The 20,387-nt window shown below is 44.2% G+C and overlaps 1 protein-coding gene across 1 annotated transcript in view; it reads left to right on the forward strand.

Moving 5' to 3' along the window:
• Positions 1-16,255, forward strand: part of LOC122563082 (uncharacterized) — a 30,053-nt gene extending 13,798 nt beyond the window's left edge. Inside the window, exons 6-12 of the mRNA XM_087973388.1 lie at positions 511-608; positions 2,709-2,794; positions 5,459-5,773; positions 5,907-6,230; positions 10,353-10,446; positions 14,481-14,571; positions 16,068-16,255. Of these exons, the coding sequence (XP_087829514.1) occupies positions 511-608; positions 2,709-2,794; positions 5,459-5,773; positions 5,907-6,230; positions 10,353-10,446; positions 14,481-14,571 (1,008 nt within the window). The 3' untranslated portion in view covers positions 16,068-16,255. The remainder of the gene's footprint in view (positions 1-510; positions 609-2,708; positions 2,795-5,458; positions 5,774-5,906; positions 6,231-10,352; positions 10,447-14,480; positions 14,572-16,067) is intronic.
• Positions 16,256-20,387: the final 4,132 nt, after the last annotated feature.

Raw genomic sequence — 20,387 nt, forward strand, 5'->3', positions numbered from 1 at the left:
AGGCGAAGCACTGCTGATAATTCCTGCTTTCTATTTATATGTTTGTGTTTCTTTAGGTTGGTGATGTCATTTCCTGTGGTGAAGTCACTTCCTGTATCACACTGTATCAAGCTGTATCAGAACATTATTTCAATGAGCCAACACACACTGCAGCACAGAGGAAATACACAGAACAGAGGAAAATCACCTATACTGTCTATTCTAAAAAAAAGGTACCCAATGAACACAGTCCACCGACAAGCAGACAAAACACGTCCAGAAACCCTAGCCACTCTCCCCTACATCAAAGACTCTCAATGAGTGACTGAGCAGCTGTGTGGTATCTCCCACTCTCTGACACACAAATGCAGTCGAGCTGTCTCTGATGCCATTTTCTCCGGATCACAGCGATTCATGTCTGTCCCTGAGTTGTGACAGGGAGAGACACTCAATCCAGGAAGGAGAATGTCCCACCAACACTGGTTCACCCCAGGTGTAGGATTGCAGAAGCTGCACCCACATTGTTTTCAGAATGTACCCATCACCAACTTGCAGAGCTTGGGAACAGGAAAGGCTTCCATTCCATCAATGCTCAAACTGTATGTGACCATCGATGCCAGATTTTGGAGGTACGTCTTCGATATACTGGGAGGTCCCACAATACTGAGATATTAAAGAGATCACCGGGTCCTGCTCCTTCCCAAGAGTCTCCGGACATACAGGGATAGCTGCTGGGAGACAAGGAGTATCCTCTCAAAACTTGGCCAATGACATCTCTATGAAACCCATCAACTGATGAGCACCAATGGCTACAGTGATGGATTGTGCTAGACCTGGACATCGTGGGAAATTAGTGGGACATCGAGGGACCCTTGCGGACATATTTGTATCATTAGAAATACTGTTGAGGTATCGAATGACTGGGAAGTGTCAAATGTTGTGCCTTTGTTTTAGAAGGGATGTAAGGAGAAGCCTGGCAAGTAGACACCTGAGAATTTAACTTCGGTGGGAGGTAAGTTGTTGGAGGTAATTCTGAAAGGTAGGATTCAGAAAGCATTTGGTGAGGCAAGGAATAATCAGGAATAGTCAACACAGTTTAGTGCGAGAGAAATCCTGTCTCACAAACTTGACTGAGTTTGTTGAGGAAGTAATCAAGAAGACTGATCAGGACAGAACAGTAGATATTGTTTACTTGGACTTGAGTAAAGCCTTTCCCAAGATTCTGCATGGCAGTCTAATTAGTAAAGGTAGATCACATGGATTTAGGGTGAGCTTGCCAAGTGGATACAAAATTAGCTGAACGACAGGAGACAGAGCGTGATTGATAGAGAATTGTTTTTCACACTCAAGACCTATGACAAGGGGTGTTCCACAGGGATCAGGGCAGAGTCCACATTTGTTGGTCATTTATACAAAAGGTTTAGATATGAATATGGGAGGCAGGGTTAGTACATTTGTGGATGACACCAAGATTGGTGGTATAGTGGAATGTGAAGAAATTATTTAAGGTTACAAAGGCAGCTTGGACAATTGGTTCAATGGGCTGAAGAGTGGCAGATGGAGTTTAGTTTGGATAAATGTGAGGTATAGCATTTTGGTAAAACAAAAAAAAGTTACACAACTGAAAGTAGGCTTTGGGTAGTGTTGTAGAACAGAGAGACATAGGGGTTCTGGTTAATAATTAATTGGAGCTGGCAGCACATGTTGTTAGGGCGGTTAAGAAAGGATTTAGCTTGCTTGCTTTATTGCTCAGACCTTATTGGAGTATAGGATTTGGGACTGTTTTTGCATTTGAACCGAACATTGGTGAGACCTCTTTGGGAGGATTTATCCAGTTTTGGTCTCTGTATAAAAGGAAGAATATTATTAATCTGGTGAGGACTCAGAAGAAATTTACCAGGAGTTGCTGGGAATGGAGGGCTTGAATTACAAGGAGAGGCTGGATAGGCTGGGACTTTTTTCCATGGAGCATAGGAGGTTGAGAGCAGACCTTATTGAGCTTTATAAAATAATGAGGTTTACAGAAGAAGTGAATGGTGGGTGTCCTTTCCCTGGAGGAGGGATTTCAAGATGAAGGGCCATATTTCTAAGCTGAAAGGAGAATGTTTGAAAACTTCTTCACAGCGAGTGGTGCACATGGGGAATGAACCTCCAGAGGAAGTGGTGGATGTGGGTACAGTTACAACATTTAAAAGGCATTTAGATAAGAGCATAAATAAATGATTGAAGGCTTTGGGCTCAGTGCAAGCAGATGGGACCCATTTTATTTGGCGTTATAGGTATGGACAAGTTGGACTGAAGGGTCTCTTTCCATATTGTGGTATGCCATGACTCCAAGACAACATATTAATAAAAACTCTATTGTTAGTTGCAGGAATAATTTTCATAGAAGAGAACTATTTTTGGCAAAATCTTTGTCAAAAGTTGCTAACGTGGAAGAATGAACCATTTCTAGTGCAGCTGAGATTTCAGTCTGAATGATGATCTTGGGTCACTATTACCCACAGCAGCTGACTCTTAAACTGTCTTGATTTCAGAATTTTATATTCATTCAATGAAAAGTAATTTAGTTCCTCTGTTAAAAATCACTGACAAGAGACTAATTCCTTCAGAGTCAGCTTTCATCATCTGGCTCACTGTAGTTTCAGAAACTGCCTTCCTATATCCTCTTCCTCATTTCAATTCTTGTAGACGTTGCGTTATACACTTATTCCAATGTGAGAAACAAGAGTTGAGAGACTGACATCAAGAACTGAACTGATCTTTGTGAATAAAACGATGTGGACTTTGATTCTCTTCATTTGTTCCATTCCTGGTGAGTGACCATCCGAGTTGTATATTCAGATAATCAATGTTTGTTGAAGTCCACTCTCTGCTTTATACAGTAAAAAAAAATCACACTATAAGCTGGTGTTGTGTGATTTTTAACTTTGTCCACCCCAGTCCAACATCGGCTCCTCCACACCATGCTTTATACAGTGGAAATGCTTCAATATTTGGAGACATGTAAAGGCACAAAGGAAGCTCTTGTGACACAGTGAGTAACATTGTTATTGCCCTGACAAATGCTCAGTGTTCGATTCTCACTCCAACACATTTTGCAAAGGATTGTGTATACTCACAAAGCCAAACAGGTTCATTAACAACCTGCAAATCTTTCCAAAATGCACAGGGCAGGGAGTAAGAGTGGGTGAGGTTCCAGATCAGCCTTATCCAATGCTGAGTCACACCGCTCACATTACAGCAACTGGCTCAGAGGAATGACCTGTTCCTGGAAGAACAAGCTGCAGAAAACAGACACAGCATGTACTTTGTCTGCTTCATGCAACTCTAAATATGTAAAGTTAAAAATCACACAACACCAGGTTATAGTCCAACAGGTTTAATTGGAAGCACACTAGCTTTCATGTAAGACTTTGTTATTTAAAGGGAATGTTGTATCTTCTTTAAAAGTATTATTCTACCGTGGAATACAGTAAACAAATAATGTACAGGTGCATTAACAATTTGGAATGAAATAAAGAGAACAACACAATTTTGTTGAAGTGAGTAAGCAGCAAAATTAAAATGAAAGCCTATTTTAATTTATTGCAAGCTTCTAATGTTGCTTCACGTCCAACATCGACTAAAAAGTGGTGGTCAGAAGTCCCCAAACAAAACAATTTTGATTTTTTATTATTTATTTTCCTTTCAAAAACCATTAATTCAATATTTTCTAATGAGGCTTTAGCATAAAAATAGGTGGTTAGTTTATATTTCTCCTCCCACAAGAAGTTATTTATGCTTTTTCAATCCCATTGATTTTAACATTGCAATGTAACATTGCAATAAACCTATTGTTCAACATTTTCACCTCTCCTTCTTTGTGATAGATTTTGTCAAGATAATTTCAAACACACATTATTAAAATTCCCAATGTTGCATTACCCTTGACTGCAACTCAGTGAATTCTGTGAGATCAAATCTGCCTGGAACATGTTGTGGTTTATGCCCACTCATTTCATGCAGAGTACTTTACAGACAGAGAACTGAAGCGTGCATCTGTTTCACAATCCCCTTTATTTCAAGGCTTCCTCTTTCCAAGAAGGTCTCTTTCTCCTGACTTCCATCAACTTTCCACATTCATGTATCTGTCTCCCTTTCTCTTCTCTCCACTTTACGTTTCAATTCCATTCTGTCGTTTCAGTCAAGAATCATTCCCCACACAAACAGCTATTCTCTCAATGAGACCGGAGGTCTGGTAGCTATTGAAGGAAAGGAGAAATTGTGGACTGCAGATGCTGGAGATCAGAGACAAATAGTGGCACTGGAAAAGCACAGCCTGTCAGGCAGAACCCGAGGAGCAGAAGAGTCGACGTTTCTGGATAAGCCTTTCATTAGAAATTTATTGAAGTAAAGACTATCCAGTCATCAACAGGCTGCTCCTCTTCCAAACCAGGACAAAACATGGCAGCAATTTAAACATTTTCCCATGAAGCATCTCATCCAGAACAATCAGTAAATTAGCTCTGTTATTTTATTATCCATACAATGACAACAATATGTGATTACAAATAATCCTACCTTTACTGCCCTCTAGATCCTGCACATTGATCTCTCTCTCCCCTCATGAACCATCCCTTGCTGAACTTCAATTCTCTTCCTTTCCCACTTGAGGTCTCTCATCATTTTGCCTGGGTCACCTGTTGTATCTACACGTTGAGCCCTGAAAATGCAGCCCCTGAGCCCACCATGAGTCTACACACACCCTCTCTCCTCCCTGGATTAAACCCTCCTTCTCCGGTCGGAGTAAAGATTCTTCAGCACCTGTACCCTCCTTCACACTGATCCCCAGCCGACTCCAATCCAGGCCTGTCACTCAGGCTGCTCTCCGTGGGTGGGGGGGGGGGGGCAACATTTCGATGATGTCACACACGGTGGAGTCAGAGCCCACAGCGGGCAGCACAAACCCAATTTCAAGATTGTGGCTAGCCTCGACCAGTGGTGTAATAAAGTATCCCGACTGTTTCAATCATTCCCTGGGAATTTGGAACACCCTGAGACTCTGTTAAGGGACAAGATTCCCTACAGTGTGGAAAAGGCCCTTCGGCCCAACAAGTCCACACCGACCCTCTGAAGAGTAACCGACCCAGACTGCTACCCTATATTTATCCCTGACTAATGCACCTAACACTATGGGCAATTCAGCATGGCCAATTTCAGCTGGCCTGCACATCTTTGGACTGTGGGAGGAAACCTGAGCACCCGGAGGAAACCCACACAGACACAGGGATAATGTGCAAACTCCACACAGACAGTTGCCCGAGGTGGGAATCGAATCCAGGTACCTGGCGCTGTGAGGCAGCAGTGCTAACCACTGAGCCACCGCGCCACACCAGTTGTCCTCATCGTGAGGTGGATGGAATGTAGCTAATTAAAATATGTCTCTGTGTATTAAGCATTTTCTACTCGTCAAATGTTTGACATGATTTATCCTCAGTTTCAGGTGCTTTATGGGCAGAAAAAAATGCAATGGGAATTTTGGGAAGAGCGATCACAATATCTTGTCACTATGAAGCACGGAGGTACCAGCCAAGCATGAAATATTGGTGTCATGGATGGACTCGTCAGTGTAAGGTTATAGCAACGACAAATTGGCCAAATGGGAGAATATCAATCACTGATAACCAAACACAAGGAATATTTCTTGTCACAATCACGAATCTTCAATGGGGAGATGCAGGATGGTACAGCTGTGGGATCGAGACTCCTGGCCTTGACCCAATGTTTAATGTAAAGCTGAACATCTCTGACGGTAAATGTCTCAGTGATTTTTAAAATTACTCTCTCCTGATATATTTGATCAGTGTTTTATTCAGGAAGAAACATGACAAAGTTTTGGAGGATATTTGATCTTTGATCTCTCAATAATTGTTTCTTTCCCACAGAAGCCGTTTCTGTTCCTGGGCTTCAATATTTATCCCAAACAAATGTCTCATGTTCTGGGGGTTCAGTGACAGTCTCCTGTGAGTCTGCCCAGGGATCCCTCCCCATTCACTACACATGGTCTGAGAAGATGCCATCTCAAGATTCAAAGATCTCTTACACCAATAAACTGGATCTACATTGTCAATCCTTCACACAGCGACATCATCAATATTACTGCACAGCCTCAAATACTCAGGGAACAAAACCCAGTGAAATTGTTCATGTGTCAGTCAACAATGTAAGAGAGAAGAACTGCAGTTACAGGATACAGACCAACAGCATCAGTAAGTGTGATGTAAACAATGTTTATTATCTCACTCTGGGAAACTGTAATTGAGAAAATGCACTCCATTTGTCTTCTTGTCTGTTCTGAACAAAGCCAACTCTTTGCACTGTGCTTGGAAAATGAGGAGGTGCATAAAATACTATCCACAGCATGCATAGACATCTCAAAAACTCCAATAATCTCTGCAAATTAAAACAATATTTGATTGACGAATGATTTGCATTTTTCTAAGTAATGGAATTATCAAATTCAGTCCGTGACTGTTGTGTCCAGATTTCGGACAGATATTGGGGATAGAGTGGAGATCAGTTGTACAATGAAATATCTGTAAATATTGCCTGCAGCCATTTCCTGATATGGTCTGTTTGAGCTGTCAGAGAAGAAGCAAGTCAGCATCAAGTCGAAGTGACACCCGGGAACTGTATTTGGAACTATCAGCAGCAGCTCATGTGGCTGCACTCTCACTTTTGATGGCAGCATGTTGGGGGTTCCAGTTCCCCTTCGGGGTTAAAATTCAGCTGGATCCCACTGCCCAGCAGAGAGAAGTAATGCTATTCATACTAAAGATAGTCACAGGTGAGGTGCCGCAAAACTGGAGATGGGCTAATGCAAGGCCATATTTAAGAAAGTTGGTCAGGAAAGGCTAGGGAACTATAGGCTGGAGAGCCTGACATTGGTGTTGGGCAAGTTGTTGGAGGGTATCCTGAGGGACCTGATTCATATGTATTTGGAAAGGCAAGGACTGATTAGGGATGATCAACATGGTCTTGTGCATGAAAAATCATGTCTCACAAACTTGATTGAGTTTTTTGAAGAAGTAACAAAGACAATTAATGAGGGCATGCAGTGGATGTGGTCTACATGGACTGCAGTAAAGCGCTCAACAAGGTTCAACATGTTACACTGATAAGCAAGGTTAGATCACATGGATTAGAGGGAAAACTAGCCATTTGGATATAGAACTGGCTCAAAGGTAGAAGACAGAGGGTGGTGTGGAGGGTTGCTTTTCAGACTGGAGGCCTGTGATCAGTGGAGTGCCACAAGGATTGGTGTTGGGTCAACTGCTTTTCATCACTTATATAAATAATTTGGATTTGAATATAGGAGGTATGGTTAGTAAATTTACAGATGACACCAACATTGGAGGTGAAGTGGACAACGAAGAAGGTTATCTCAGAGGACAACAGATCTTGATCAGACGGGCCAATGGGCCGAGGAATAGTCGATGGAGTTTAATTTAGATAAATGTGAAGTGCTGCATTTAGAAAAGCAAATCTTAGCAGGACTTATACACTTAATGAAAAGGTCGTGAAGCGTGTTGCTGAACAAAGAGACCTTGGAGTGCATGTTTAGTATGCCCTCCTTTATTGGTCAGAGCATTGACACAGGAGTTGGGAGATCATGTTGCCGCTGTACAGGACATTGGTTTGGCTACTTTTGGAATGCGGAGTGGTGCTGGAAAAGCATAACAGGTCAGGCAGCATCTGAGGAGCAGGAAAATCGATGTTCTGGGCAAAAGCCCTTTATCAAGATTGGCTTTTGCCCGAAACATCGATTTTCCTGCTCCTCGGATGCTGCCTGACCTGCTGTGCTTTTCCAGAACCACTGTGATCTAAACTCTGGTTTCCAGCATCTGCAGTCCTCACTTTTGCCTACTTTTGGAATGCTGTGTGCAATTCTGGTCTCCCTCCTATGGGAAGGATGTTGTGAAACTTGAAAGGATTCAGAAAAGATTTACAAGGGATCCAGCTGAATTTTAACCCCGAAGGGGAACTGGAACCCCCAACATGCTGCCATCAAAAGTGAGAGTGCAGCCACATGAGCTGCTGCACAGTTGTAAATCCTACAAGGTTGAAGGATCTGAACTATAGGCAGAGGCTGAATAGGCTGGGACTGTTTTCCCTGCAGCGTCAGAGGCTGAGGGATGACCTTATAGAGATTTATAAAATCATTAGAGCCATGGATAGGATAAATAGACAAAGTCTTTTCGCTGGAGTGGGGGAATCCAGAACACAAGGACATGGATTTATGGTGAGAGGGGAAAGATTTAAAAGTGACCTAAGTTGCAATGTTTTAAAGCAAAGCTTTGTGCGTGTATGCACTGAGCTGCCAGATAAGTGGTGGAGACTGGTACAAATCCAACAGGTGAAAGTCATGATTTGGAGGAGCCGGGGTTGGACTGGCTGCATGACACTGTAATCTTTTGCGATAAATTCTGTGTCTTATGGTCCTGCTTCACAACCACCTGATGAAGGAGCAGCACTTCGAAAGCTAGTGCTTCCAAATAAACCTGTTGGACTACAACCTGGTGTTGTGTGATTTTGAACATAAAGAAGGCATGAATAGCAAGGGTTTAGAGGGATAAGGGACAAGGGCTGGCAAATGGGACTAGATCAGTTTAAGATATCGGGTCGGCATGTATGAGTTGGACTGAAGGGTCTGTTTCTGTGCTCTACATCTCTTTAACTCTGTAGGAGTCCCTGAAGTGCCTGTGACTTTGAGATATGCTTAGGACAGACACTGATTTGACATTACTACAAATCCATGCCTCGTCCTCACGTTTAAGGGTCTGACCCACCACACTCCCACTCACCTCTCATCCAGACAGCACTACAGCATACCTCCTCCATTTCCTGCTCCACTGCTCTAAAACTGCTCCCCCCACCCCCTCACCAAACACAATAAGGACAGGGTGTCCCTTGTCCTTACCTTCCACCCCAGTCTCCGCCTCCAACATATCATCCTTAAACACTTTTGTGAACATCAACTAGACATCACGATCAAGAATATCTTCCTGTCCCCACCCCCCTCCATCTTCCACAAACACCGTTGCCTTCATCACTTGTTGGTTCCCGCCACTATCACCACCAAATCCCCAAACCCCCATTACCTTCCCCTGTAACTATAAAAGATGCAAAACCTGCTGGTACACCACCCCCCTCAACTCCATCCAGCCCCAAAACAGTCCTTCCAGGTGAGACAAAGGTTCACCTGCCTCTCCTCCAACCGAGTTTATGTATCCACTGCACCCGATGTGGTCTTCTCTACATCGCGGAAACCAAACGTTAACTTAGGGAATGGTTCGCTGAGCAAATCATCTAGGCCTGAAGGGGCCAACTAAACCCCCAGGTCACTGCCCATTTTAATTCCCTTTCCCACTCCATTTCCGACATGTCTATTCTCAGCCTCCTCCATTACCACAGTGAATCAGATCGCAAATTTGAGGAAGAACACTTTATCTTCTGCCTGGGCAGCGTACAGCCCGGAGGACTCAACAATGAAGTCTCTAATTTCAAATAACCTCCCTATCCATCTTCCAACTTCTTTTCCAGCTCCCCCCTCCCTTCCATGCCTCTGACTGACCCTTCCTTCCAGCCACCAACTGGACACATCCTTTCCATCGCCAAACCAGGCCGTACCCTCTAACCAGTGTTCAGCTTTCACTACCTCACCAATCCTCCCCTCTCCCCACCCAAAACACTCTTATATCACCCCATCCCCTTTATCCATGGCTCCCCTCACCCCACCCCCAGCCCTGAAGAAGGGTTACACTCAAAACATTGACTTCTCCACCTCCTGATGCTGCCTGGCTTGCTGTGTCATTCCAGCCTCCTGCCTGTCGACTCATATTTAAGGAGCAAACATAACTCCAGCCTTTTTAGGTAGAAATACCATGGTGGAGGCAAAAATCCAAACCACATTGAAAGGTCACCCAGCAATCACAGGATATAACAGGAGAGACTACTGGATTCCCCAAGGAATACATTGTCCAGCGGGGAGAGTGACCAGCTCAGTGTCTGGAACATTCCTTTATGTTTGACAAGGATGAGAAAGGGAACCTCAGGAATACAGTCCCACCAACCTCAGCATTTCAAATATTTTAATAAGAATGCAGTCGCATCAATGTCCAGGCGAGGAACACAACACAAATTATGTTCAAGGTAGGTCACTACCACATCATTCTCGACAGAGGTCGGGGGCGGGGGGAGGTTAAAGAGAAATGAATTCAATAAATTTCAATGTTCACAACAAGCCGTGAGGTTCCATTGGTGAGGAGAGCTCTTCGGTTGTCTGCAAGTGAGACTCAGATGAAACTGAATATTTTCTTATGTCTCAATAGGAGAGGAATATTTTTGTGACAATTCCTCAACAATTTCGCCAACAACGTCACGAACAACAACAACACCTTCAGAATCTAAGTCTGTCACTAAAAGGTAGGCCATTTTCATTGTCAATATTTCATTGATTCCAAGTGAGAATAAGTGATTTAGCATAAAGGATTCCAATAATTTTCCATTTCAGACTATGATTTATCAAAATGGAAATGGTGGATGATTGTGTACAGCGCAATTATAGAGTCAAACAGTCATAGAGATATATGTGTGGAAACAGACACTTTTGTTCAACTCATCCATACTGACCAGATATCCTAAACTAATCTAATCCCATTGACTAATTCTTGACCCATATCCCTCTAAAACCTTCCTGTGCATATACCCATCCAGATGCCTTTTAAATGTCATAATTGTCCCAGCCTCCACCACTTTCTCTGGCAGCTCATTCCATAATGCACCACTCTCTGTGAAAAAGATGCCCCTTAGGTCCCTTTGTTTCAGGAGGCAGTCGCACCTGGTAGATTAAGTAATTCAAATCTGTGATCAGAGGCAAAAGGGTGTGTTGAGTGAGGCAGGTAGGGGGATTCTGAGTTCAGGAATGAAGGAGTCTCAGCTTTTAACCTTTTCCAACAGGTATGAGATGCTTGCTCCCGGTGTGGATGAGGAAAAGGGCTGTGGGGATGGTGAGCTAGCTGACCACTGCACCATGGTGCAGAAGGCCATTCAAGAGGGGAGAGCTAAAAGACAAGTGGTCGTTATAGGGGATTCTATAATTAGTGGGATAGATAGCATCCTTTGCAAGACTGATCCGGAGTCCCGTATGGTGTGTTGTCAGCCTGCTGCCAGGGTGCAGGACATCTCTGACCGGCTTGAAAGGATTTGGAGTGGGAGGGGGAGGGTCCAGTTATTGTCCTCCAACAACATAGGCAAAGGCTATTACCTGTCTGAGTATTATCAACCACTAGGAACGAAATTAAGGAACAGGTTCTCGAGGGTTTTCATCTCTAGATTACTACCCAAATCATGTGCAAATTGGCTTTGGGATAAGAAAATTAGGGAAGTAAACATGTGGCTAAAGGAGTGGTGCGGGAAAGAGGAGTTCCATTCATGGGGCATTGGCATCAGCTTTGGAACAGGAAGGACCTGCACTGATGGGACGGTCTCCACCTGAACCGATCTGGACCAGTGTTCGAGCAAAAAAGAAACACTGTGTTCACTAGGACTTTCAACTAGCGAGTTGGGGGAAAGGGAAATTTGTGTCAGTCTTCACAGTGGAGGACACAAATAACATACCAGTAACTGACAAAGAGATGGAGGTAGGTGAGGCCCTGGGAACAATCATTATTATGGAAGAGCTAGTGTTGGGCAAGCTAATGGAGCTAAGAACAGATAAGCCTCCTGGCCCTGATGGAATGCATCCCTGGGTGCTAAAAGAGATGGTGAGAGAAATAACAAGTGCACTTGTGGTGATTTTCCAAAATTCGCTGGAGACTGGGGCAGTTCCAGCAGATTGGAAAACAGCAAATATGACGCCACTGTTTAAAAAAGGACAGTAGATAAAAGATGGGGAATTATAGACTGGTTAGCTGAACCTGTCATGGGGAAGTTGCTTGAGCCCATTATCAAAGAAGAAATAACAAGAAATCTCGATAGAAATCTGTTAGGCAATCGCAGCGTGGGTTCATGAAGGGCAGGTTATGCTTAACTAACCTTTTGGAATTCTATGGAGATATTATGAGCACTATGGACAGTGGGGACCCAGTAGATGTAGTGTACCTGGATTTCAAAAAGGCCTTTGATAAGGTGCTACAGAAGAGGTTGCTGCATATGATAAAGATGCATGGCATTATGGGTAAAGTATTAGAGGATAGAGGATTGGTTAACTAACAGGAAGCAAAGAGTGAGGATAAATGAATGCTATTCTAGTTGACAATCAGTAACTACTTGTGTGCCTCAGGGATCAATGTTGGGACCACAATTATTTACAAATTATATAGATAATTTAGAGTTGGGGACCACATGTAGTTAGTCAAAGTTTGCAGATGACACTAAGGTGAGTGGCAGAGCAAAGTGTGCAGAGGACTGTGAAACTTTGCAGAGGAACATAGATACCTTATGTGATTGGCAAAGGTCTGGCAGATGGAATACATTTTTAATAATTGTGAAGTCATACATTTGGGTAGGAGAATCAGTAACAAGGACTATTACTTGAACGGTAAAAAGTTGCATCATGCTGCTATGCAGAAGGACCTGGGTGTTCTTGTGCATGAATCACAGAAGGTTGGTCTGCAGGTACATCAGGTAATTAAGAAGGCAAATGGAATTTTGTCCTTCATTGCTAAAGGGATTGAATTTAAAAGCAGAGAGGTTCTATTGCAGCTGTATCAGGTGCTGGTGAGGCCTCACCTGGAGTACAGGGTACAGTTTTGGTCTCCATACTTGAGAAAGGATACACTGGCATTGGAGGGACTGCGGAAGAGGTTCACCAGGTTGATTCAGGAGTTCAGGGGGTTGGCTTATGAAAGAGACTGAGTAGGCTGGGATTATATTCATTGGAATTCAGAAGAATGAAAGAGGATTTTACCAAAAGATATAAAATTATGAAGGGAGTAGATAAGAGAGTTGTGGAGAGGATATTTCCACTGGCAGGTGAAACAAGGACATACTCAAAATGATGGGCAGCAGATTTAGGATTGAATTAAGAAGGAATTTCTTCACCCAGAGGGTTGTGAATTGATGGAATTCCCTGCCCAGTGAAGTAGTTGACGCTCCTTCAGTGAATGGTTTTAAAGCTAAGACAGATTATTTTGAACAATAAAGGAATTAAGGGGATGGTGAGAGGGCGGGTGACTGGAACAGAGACCATGAAAAGATCAGCCATGATCTTATTGAATGGAGGAGCAGGCTCGAAGGGCCGGATGGCCTACTCCTGCTCCAAGTTCTTATTCTTATGCCTCTAGTTCTGAACTTCCATTGCCTTTCTTACAATGTTGTTATTTATCTAATTGGAAATTCATAACAGGAAGTACCAACTTTCTGTTTGCAACCTCCCAGATTCAGGTGCAGTTTTCAGCATTAAAATTCAATACTTCATTATTTATCTCAGCTCACGGTATTTATCAAAGACCAGCAATGACAGCTTTTTTTAAGCCAGGATGTTCTGGAGAATTATTGGACATCACATTCTCTGTCATTTTCTCCTTCTTCATTCTTTCATCTTATACATTATTCCCAAACTGAGGGGGTGGAAGGCTGTCTGGTTCCAGCTGGATACAATTGGTCTGTTAGAAGGTGCAGGAGCAGTGTGGGATGATGATATTCTGAGTTCCTCACTGACTGAAGAGACATCTCACCCACTGGAATATTACACCAGACTGCAGTGCTCCTGCAAATGTCCAACCATTTAATGTGATAATCCACACGTTGAACATTTCAGGACATATCACTGAAACTTGTTTCATTTGACCTTTATCTGTTGTTCATATCTGTGGCTGTAAGATGCATTTAGACCAGAAGCTGTTCTGAACATCTGTCGATTTGTCAGGACTACAATAGCCACGCCTTGTCTACATCTGACAGGAGCTAACAGAAAGACTGCCTCATCAGGTATAAATACCATTATAGGAGGCAGTGGGGTAGTGATGATTTTGTGGTACTATTGCTGGACTGGATTCAAATTCTGCTGTGGCAGATGGTGGAATTTGAATTCAATAAATATCTGGGATTAAGAGTCTACCAATGGCCATGAATCCATGTCCTTCAGGGAAGGAAACTGCCTTCCTTACCTGGTCTGGAATACATGTGACTCCAGACCAACAGCAATGAGGTTCACTCTTAAGTGCCCTCTGGGTAATTAGGGATGGACAACACATGCTGGCCTAGCCAGTGACGTCCTCATCCCATGAATGATTAAAAGAAAAAGATGTGCAATTGAAATGTGTCTCATTTGATCGTTATCTGTTGTACATGTCAGTAATAAATTAAACTGTAATTTAAGTTTCCCACATTACTCCCTGAGCTGTGCTGCTTTACTTTGCTACAATGCACTGCAGTGTAAACAGGGGATAAATGTTTGAAACATCAAGCAGTTTTGTTTCCTTCAAATGATTTTGTATTTCTTCTGTTTTACACAGTTACGTTGTCTGGGATGTGATACGCTGGGTACTCTTCACTCTCCTGGTGATTTGTTCTGTTTCAGTCACAATGTTTACACAAAAACATTAGGTGAGCATCATGGCCTTTACACGAATGATTTTGAGCACTCTAAGTTCCCCATCAATGAGGTGGCCCTGGGTGGAGGGGTTTCGAAGCAAGAGACACAGTTTGAGAAGAATGGGTTGACCATTTGGGACTGAGATGAGCAGGAATTTCTTCACTCAGAGGGTGATGGTTTGTTGGAATTCTCTGCCCCAGAGAGCTCTGGGGGCTCCAGCCTTGAGTATATTCAAAACAGAGATCAATAATGTTCTGGGTAATAAAGATAGGGAGGGACATGGGTGGGGGGGAGGTTGGAGTGCTAGAAAAATGGTATTCAGGTAGAAGATCTGCTCTGATCCAGGTGAATGTTGAAGGAGCCTCGAGGGGCTGAATGGCCTACTCCAGCCTTGAGCATATTCAAGATTTGGAGGTGCTGGTGTTGGAATGGGGTGGACAAAGTTAAAAATCACACAACACCAGGTTATAATCCAACAGGTTTGTTTGGAGGCACCAGCTTTCGAAGCGCTGCTTCTTCATAAGAACCGAAACTCACAAACCCAACCTCTATCACTTCCTCTGGCAGCTCGTTTCATACACACACAACCCTCTGTATGAAAAACTTACTCCTCAGGTCCTTTTGAAATCTTTTACCTCTTACCATCAACCTATGCCCTCTAGTTCTGGACACACCCAGAGAGTAAAAAGACCTTGGCTGTTCACCCTGTCCTCGTTTAAATCTCATTGGATAATATAGTCCTGTGTCCTTTTTTAAGATTAGATTACTTACAGTGTGGAAACAGGACCCTTCGGCCCAACAAGTCCACACCGACCCACAGAAGCGCCCATTCCCATTCCCCTATGTTTACCCCTGCACCTAACACTACAGGCAATTTAGCCTGGCCAATTCACCTAACCTGCACATTTTTGGACTGTGGGAGAAAACCCACACAGACACAGGGTGAATGTACAAACTCCACACAGTCAGTCGCCTGAGGTGGGAATTGAACCTGGGTCTCTGGTGCAGTGAGGCAGCAGTGCTAACCACTGTGCCACCATGCCATCCTAATCTGGAATGAAGACAATGTAAATGTCTTTGGGTAGAGAGGCAAGTGAGTTAGTGTGTAAATGTTTGATTGGACGAAACCTTGTTGTCTGTTAAAATAATAAAATATATTTGTTGCTATTCGAATGAATTGATCTGTTCAGCAGTTGTTGGTATGTACAGCTCCCATGCAGATATTAATAAACATTTAAACACAGAAACCTGAGCCTTGTCAGATCTAAAGAGGAAACACAGCATCGAATCCCCCTTTCTGGGGCTCTCATGAACATAGGAGGCACCAGAGAACAACAAGAGGTGGGTTATCCCAAGTCACTGTCACTTTGTTATTCACATGGGGAGGGTTAGGGCTAATAAGGGCTTTGTAATAGACATGGGCTCTGATGGGAAATTAGGGACATAATGGCTATAGAGGGAGAATGAACAGAAATGGTGAGATGACAAAAGATCATTGGATCCACAGGAACAGCAACATTAAAGAGAGAAAGAAGGATCATTCTGCATCACAGATAGAGTCTGCTGTTACAGGATACAGACCAACAGCATCAGTAAGTGTGATGTAAACAATGTTTGTTTATTATCTCTCTCTGGAAAACTGTAATTGATAAAATGGACTCCATTTGTTTCATTGTCAGTTCTGAATAAAGCCAATGGTTTACACTGTACTTTGAAAATGAGCAGGTTCATAAAATACTACCCACAGCATGCAGAAACATTGCAACAACTCCAAAAATCCCTGCAAAATTAAAACAGCATTTGATTGATGGAGAATTTGCATTTTTCTAACAGATGGAATTTTAAATTCAGTACGTGACTGTTGTGACCAGAGTTTGGACAGATATTGGGGATAGAGTGGAGATCAGTTGTACAATGAAATATCTGTAAATATTGCCTGCAGCCATTTCCTGATATGATCTGTTTGAGCTGTCAGAGAAGAAGCAAGTCAGCATCAAGTTGAAGTGACACCCGGGAACTGTATTTGGAACTATCAGCAGCAGCTCATGTGGCTGCACTCTCACTTCTGATGGCAGCATGTTGGGGGTTCCAGTTCCCCTTCGGGGTTAAGATTCAGCTGGATCCCACTGCCCAGCAGAGAGAAGTAATGCTGTGCTGTGGCAGGTGAGACAGTGTCGATGAGGTGATAAACTGAGAACCTGTTCCCCCTTTAGGAATGGCACCATATGTAAACTATTTACAGAATAGAGGTTCTCCTGGTGTTCGAGCAAGCATTCATTCCTCAATCAATGTTACTAAAAACAATCAGATTTTTGAGAGAATTATTTCAATGCTGTTGGCTGCTGCAAATTAACTTCTAGATATTGCTGCATTCCAACTGTTTGTTTCCATCAACTCAGTAACTCACAGGATGGGAGGGATTTTGGGATCTCCTCAGATTCTGTAAAGTACCAAAACCCATCTGATTCATCAATGTCCTTTAGGGAAGGAAATCCGCCGCCCTTTCCAGGTCTGTTGTGGGAAAAGATTTGCTAACCCACGATAGGCCCACTAAAGCAAAATTGGCCAAACTGTATCAGAACACCCAGAATTCCCAAGCAGCTCACAAGCCGAATCAGACAGCAGAGACAAGGGAATACGCTTTAAGATCCCACGGACATGACAGAGCACCACATATATTTCAAAGCCTTAAGGGCAGTTTCACAACCCAGCAATACCAAAGCCACACAAAGAGCAGGTCAGACAGAAAGGCACCAGCAAGGACATGCTCCAGAATGGAAGCACCTCATCACTTCAGAAGAGACATTAACATCTACCTGTGAAGAGGAATGGAACCATTGTTACTGTCAGGATGTTGCATTGTGTGAAGGAACAAGACATTCATGTGATAACTGTTTTCCAATTAGCATCCTTGTAACTAGATTACTCCATTTCCAGATACATTGTAGTTTCCCATTTCTTACTCAGTGTCATTGTGTAGCATTACTATAAAGCTGGTCTCATCCCCAGCTCTGGGAAGAGAAATCTGATCTAACTGTGCAGACTGTCAGTTCTGTGGCAGCCTAGTCAATTTCTCTTTCAGCCATATTGCTTGCATACTCTTTGTCAATTTCACTTCAAGCTGTGTTTTGTGATCTCTAACCTATTGGGCCAATTTCCCTGAAATCTGCTCTACATGGGCCTCCAGCAACGTGATTTGTTCCTAACTGCCCTCTTCAAATGGTCTAGAAAGCCTCTCAGTCAGGGGTAATTAGGAATGGGCAACAAAAGCTGGCCATTAAAGAACAACAGCTAAAACATTAACAGTTTAATTGTTGTAGAAATGATTTCCTTAAAACAAACCTCAGCCATGTTGTTTGTATTCTTTGGAGATTGGAAACCCCATTGTATCCACCTCATGGATCTTTACGGTTCAGGAGATGGAAAATCGCTGGCAGGATCTGTGTCTGGAGATGAGGTTTCATATTAGTTTGAAAGTTCAAAAACCAACCCCAAGAGGGTGAGTGTGACCACTGCCAATATCAGCAAGTGACAGCCCCCATGTGAAACCCCTGGTCTTAAACAAGTGGGATATCTGGGTTGTAGTTACAAGCCCAAACCCTTTAATAAACCCAAATGGAGCACATCAACTCTCAGATTCAGGAAATAAAGTAACTCTGAGATTTGTGAAATTGTGCTGACCAAACCTGATTGAGACATTTAATAAAGTAAGCAAAACGAGTGGTGACAGCACAGCAGTACACATTGTCTACACAGGCATTAATGACAGGGTTCCACAGGGTAGACTAATCAGTAAAGTTAGATCACATGGGATTCTGGGTCAGCTTGCCAATTCGATACAAATTTGGTTTGGTGGTGTTAGCGCGGATGAAATGATATCAGTCCAAGCCCAGAGTGCGGTTCAACAATCGGTAACGTTTATTACTGCAGTAATGCCGGCGGAGGTCAACCGAGGTCCGAATCTTGGCTGCTCTGCTGTTCCCGCGCACAGCTACATATTATATACTTTTAGTCGTCAGGATGTGTGGGATTTGAGGATGAATGGGATGATAGTTCCCCATCATCACTGGAGTAGGTGCGAATAGGCTGTTTCCTGCCATCCCAGGAGAGTTGCAGGGCACGCACAATAGGGTGCTAATTGGTTTATGTAAAACGGGTCCGGGTATTATCTGCTTGTCTCTCTCTGTGAGGGCAGGGGCTAGCACCCCCCTTTGTTCCCTTGGGGTGTTGGTGTGTATTGGTCTGTCCGTACCTGTCTGGTGGATGCCTGTCCTTTGTGTCAGAATGGCTCCGTATCGATGGATATGTGTGTGTTTCAGTCAGTCTCTTGATGTGATTAGGAGATGGGTTTCCATATTTAATTAATCCCGGAGTTTTGGCCCATGAGTCATGGGTAATGTTGGTCTAGTGTGGATTCTATCTGTCTCCTATCTCCCAGTCACGTGGGCAGACCGGCAGCTGCTGAGTTTTTGTGGGTTTAAAGCTGCGACTGCTGTTTAAAACACAAAAATGAATTCTTATCATTTCCTGACGTAGGCATAGTCCCGTGGCAAATGCGGGGCGGCTCTGATGCCCGCTTGCAGTCCCCCCTTTCGGCAAGGAGTTGGACACGTCCACACCCTCGATGCCGATATTTTAAACGTCGGCTCCTCGCCCGGTACATTCCGCCGGCCGTCATGCTGCAGTCATGGGGCCTTTGGATAGTCCTGGGAGAAGGTCACATTAACTCGAGCCCTGTGGGCTCACGGTGCCTGATCGCCCGCCAGGAGTCGATGGCGTGGAGCATGGTCTTCCTGGCCTTCCGTTTTTTGTGCTGGCGGCATGAATGACACGCCACCAGGAGCCAGGCCAGAGCCAGCAGTAATTGTATGCCTACAATGGTGTGCGAGATGATTCGGATCCAGGGATGGATGTTCACGTTCAGGCCCCAATCCCACACCCTCTGCGCCCACCCCTGGGACTGCAGAGCTGTGTCTGTGTCCTCCTCTAGGTCCTTTACATGCGACTGCAACTGGTGATACAATTTCACTGAGTGTCCTACCCGGGTCCTAAGCTCCCGTAAGACCTCAGTCAAATGTGGGATGGGGGCTTGTTCAGGCTCCTGATATTTTCTGAGGGTGCCCCTGAATTTATCAGTAATTTGTATGGACTCGGGGTTCCGTCGTCGGACCTCTGAGATGTGAGCTTGCCCAACCGTGACTGGGCGCCTGGGGGTGAAGCAGAACTCGTGCTGGGGAATCGGGCACTGCAGTCCATTATACCAAAATGAGGTTTCAAGAGTGGAGACACAGTATCGTCCCCCCCCACCATATCCCGCCCTAGTGAAGTGGGGGCCCGTGGGTTCGATTTAAAGGGTGCAGCCCTGTGTCCGGTTGAACCCGCAGTCCGCTGTTTCACTCCTTCGTAAGGGGTGAGGGCAGATGGTAATCGCCCATCGCTGCTTGAAGCCTGTAAGCGGCACCCCGTACACAGCGCCGTTTCAAGATATGGCTGTGTGGTGAGCTAATCGATATTCGAGGGATGCGTTTTCCCGTATGACTCCGATGTTCTCAATGTGAAACAGGGGAAATGGCCCCGACTCTGGGGTGACCACGGGGTTCAGGAGGACAATCCCGACTCCTGTCGCCTCACTGACCTCAAAGTCGGGCATCACTGGGTATACTCTGGTCATACCCTTCAGAGTCCGGCTGTCGAGCGGCCCGGAGCGCCCGCGAGTGAGGCCACTTTGGCACTGTCGATCCAGTCGGACACCTCCCCCCTTTGGACCTGGTCAAGATTATGCCGGATCTGGGCTACCATCCACAGGCCATACGCATGGCACAGCTGT

Source organism: Chiloscyllium plagiosum, unplaced genomic scaffold (genome assembly GCF_037043375.1).
Source record: "Chiloscyllium plagiosum isolate Xiang-an unplaced genomic scaffold, Cpla_swu_hap1 HiC_scaffold_26, whole genome shotgun sequence".
Classification (NCBI taxonomy): domain Eukaryota; kingdom Metazoa; phylum Chordata; class Chondrichthyes; order Orectolobiformes; family Hemiscylliidae; genus Chiloscyllium; species Chiloscyllium plagiosum.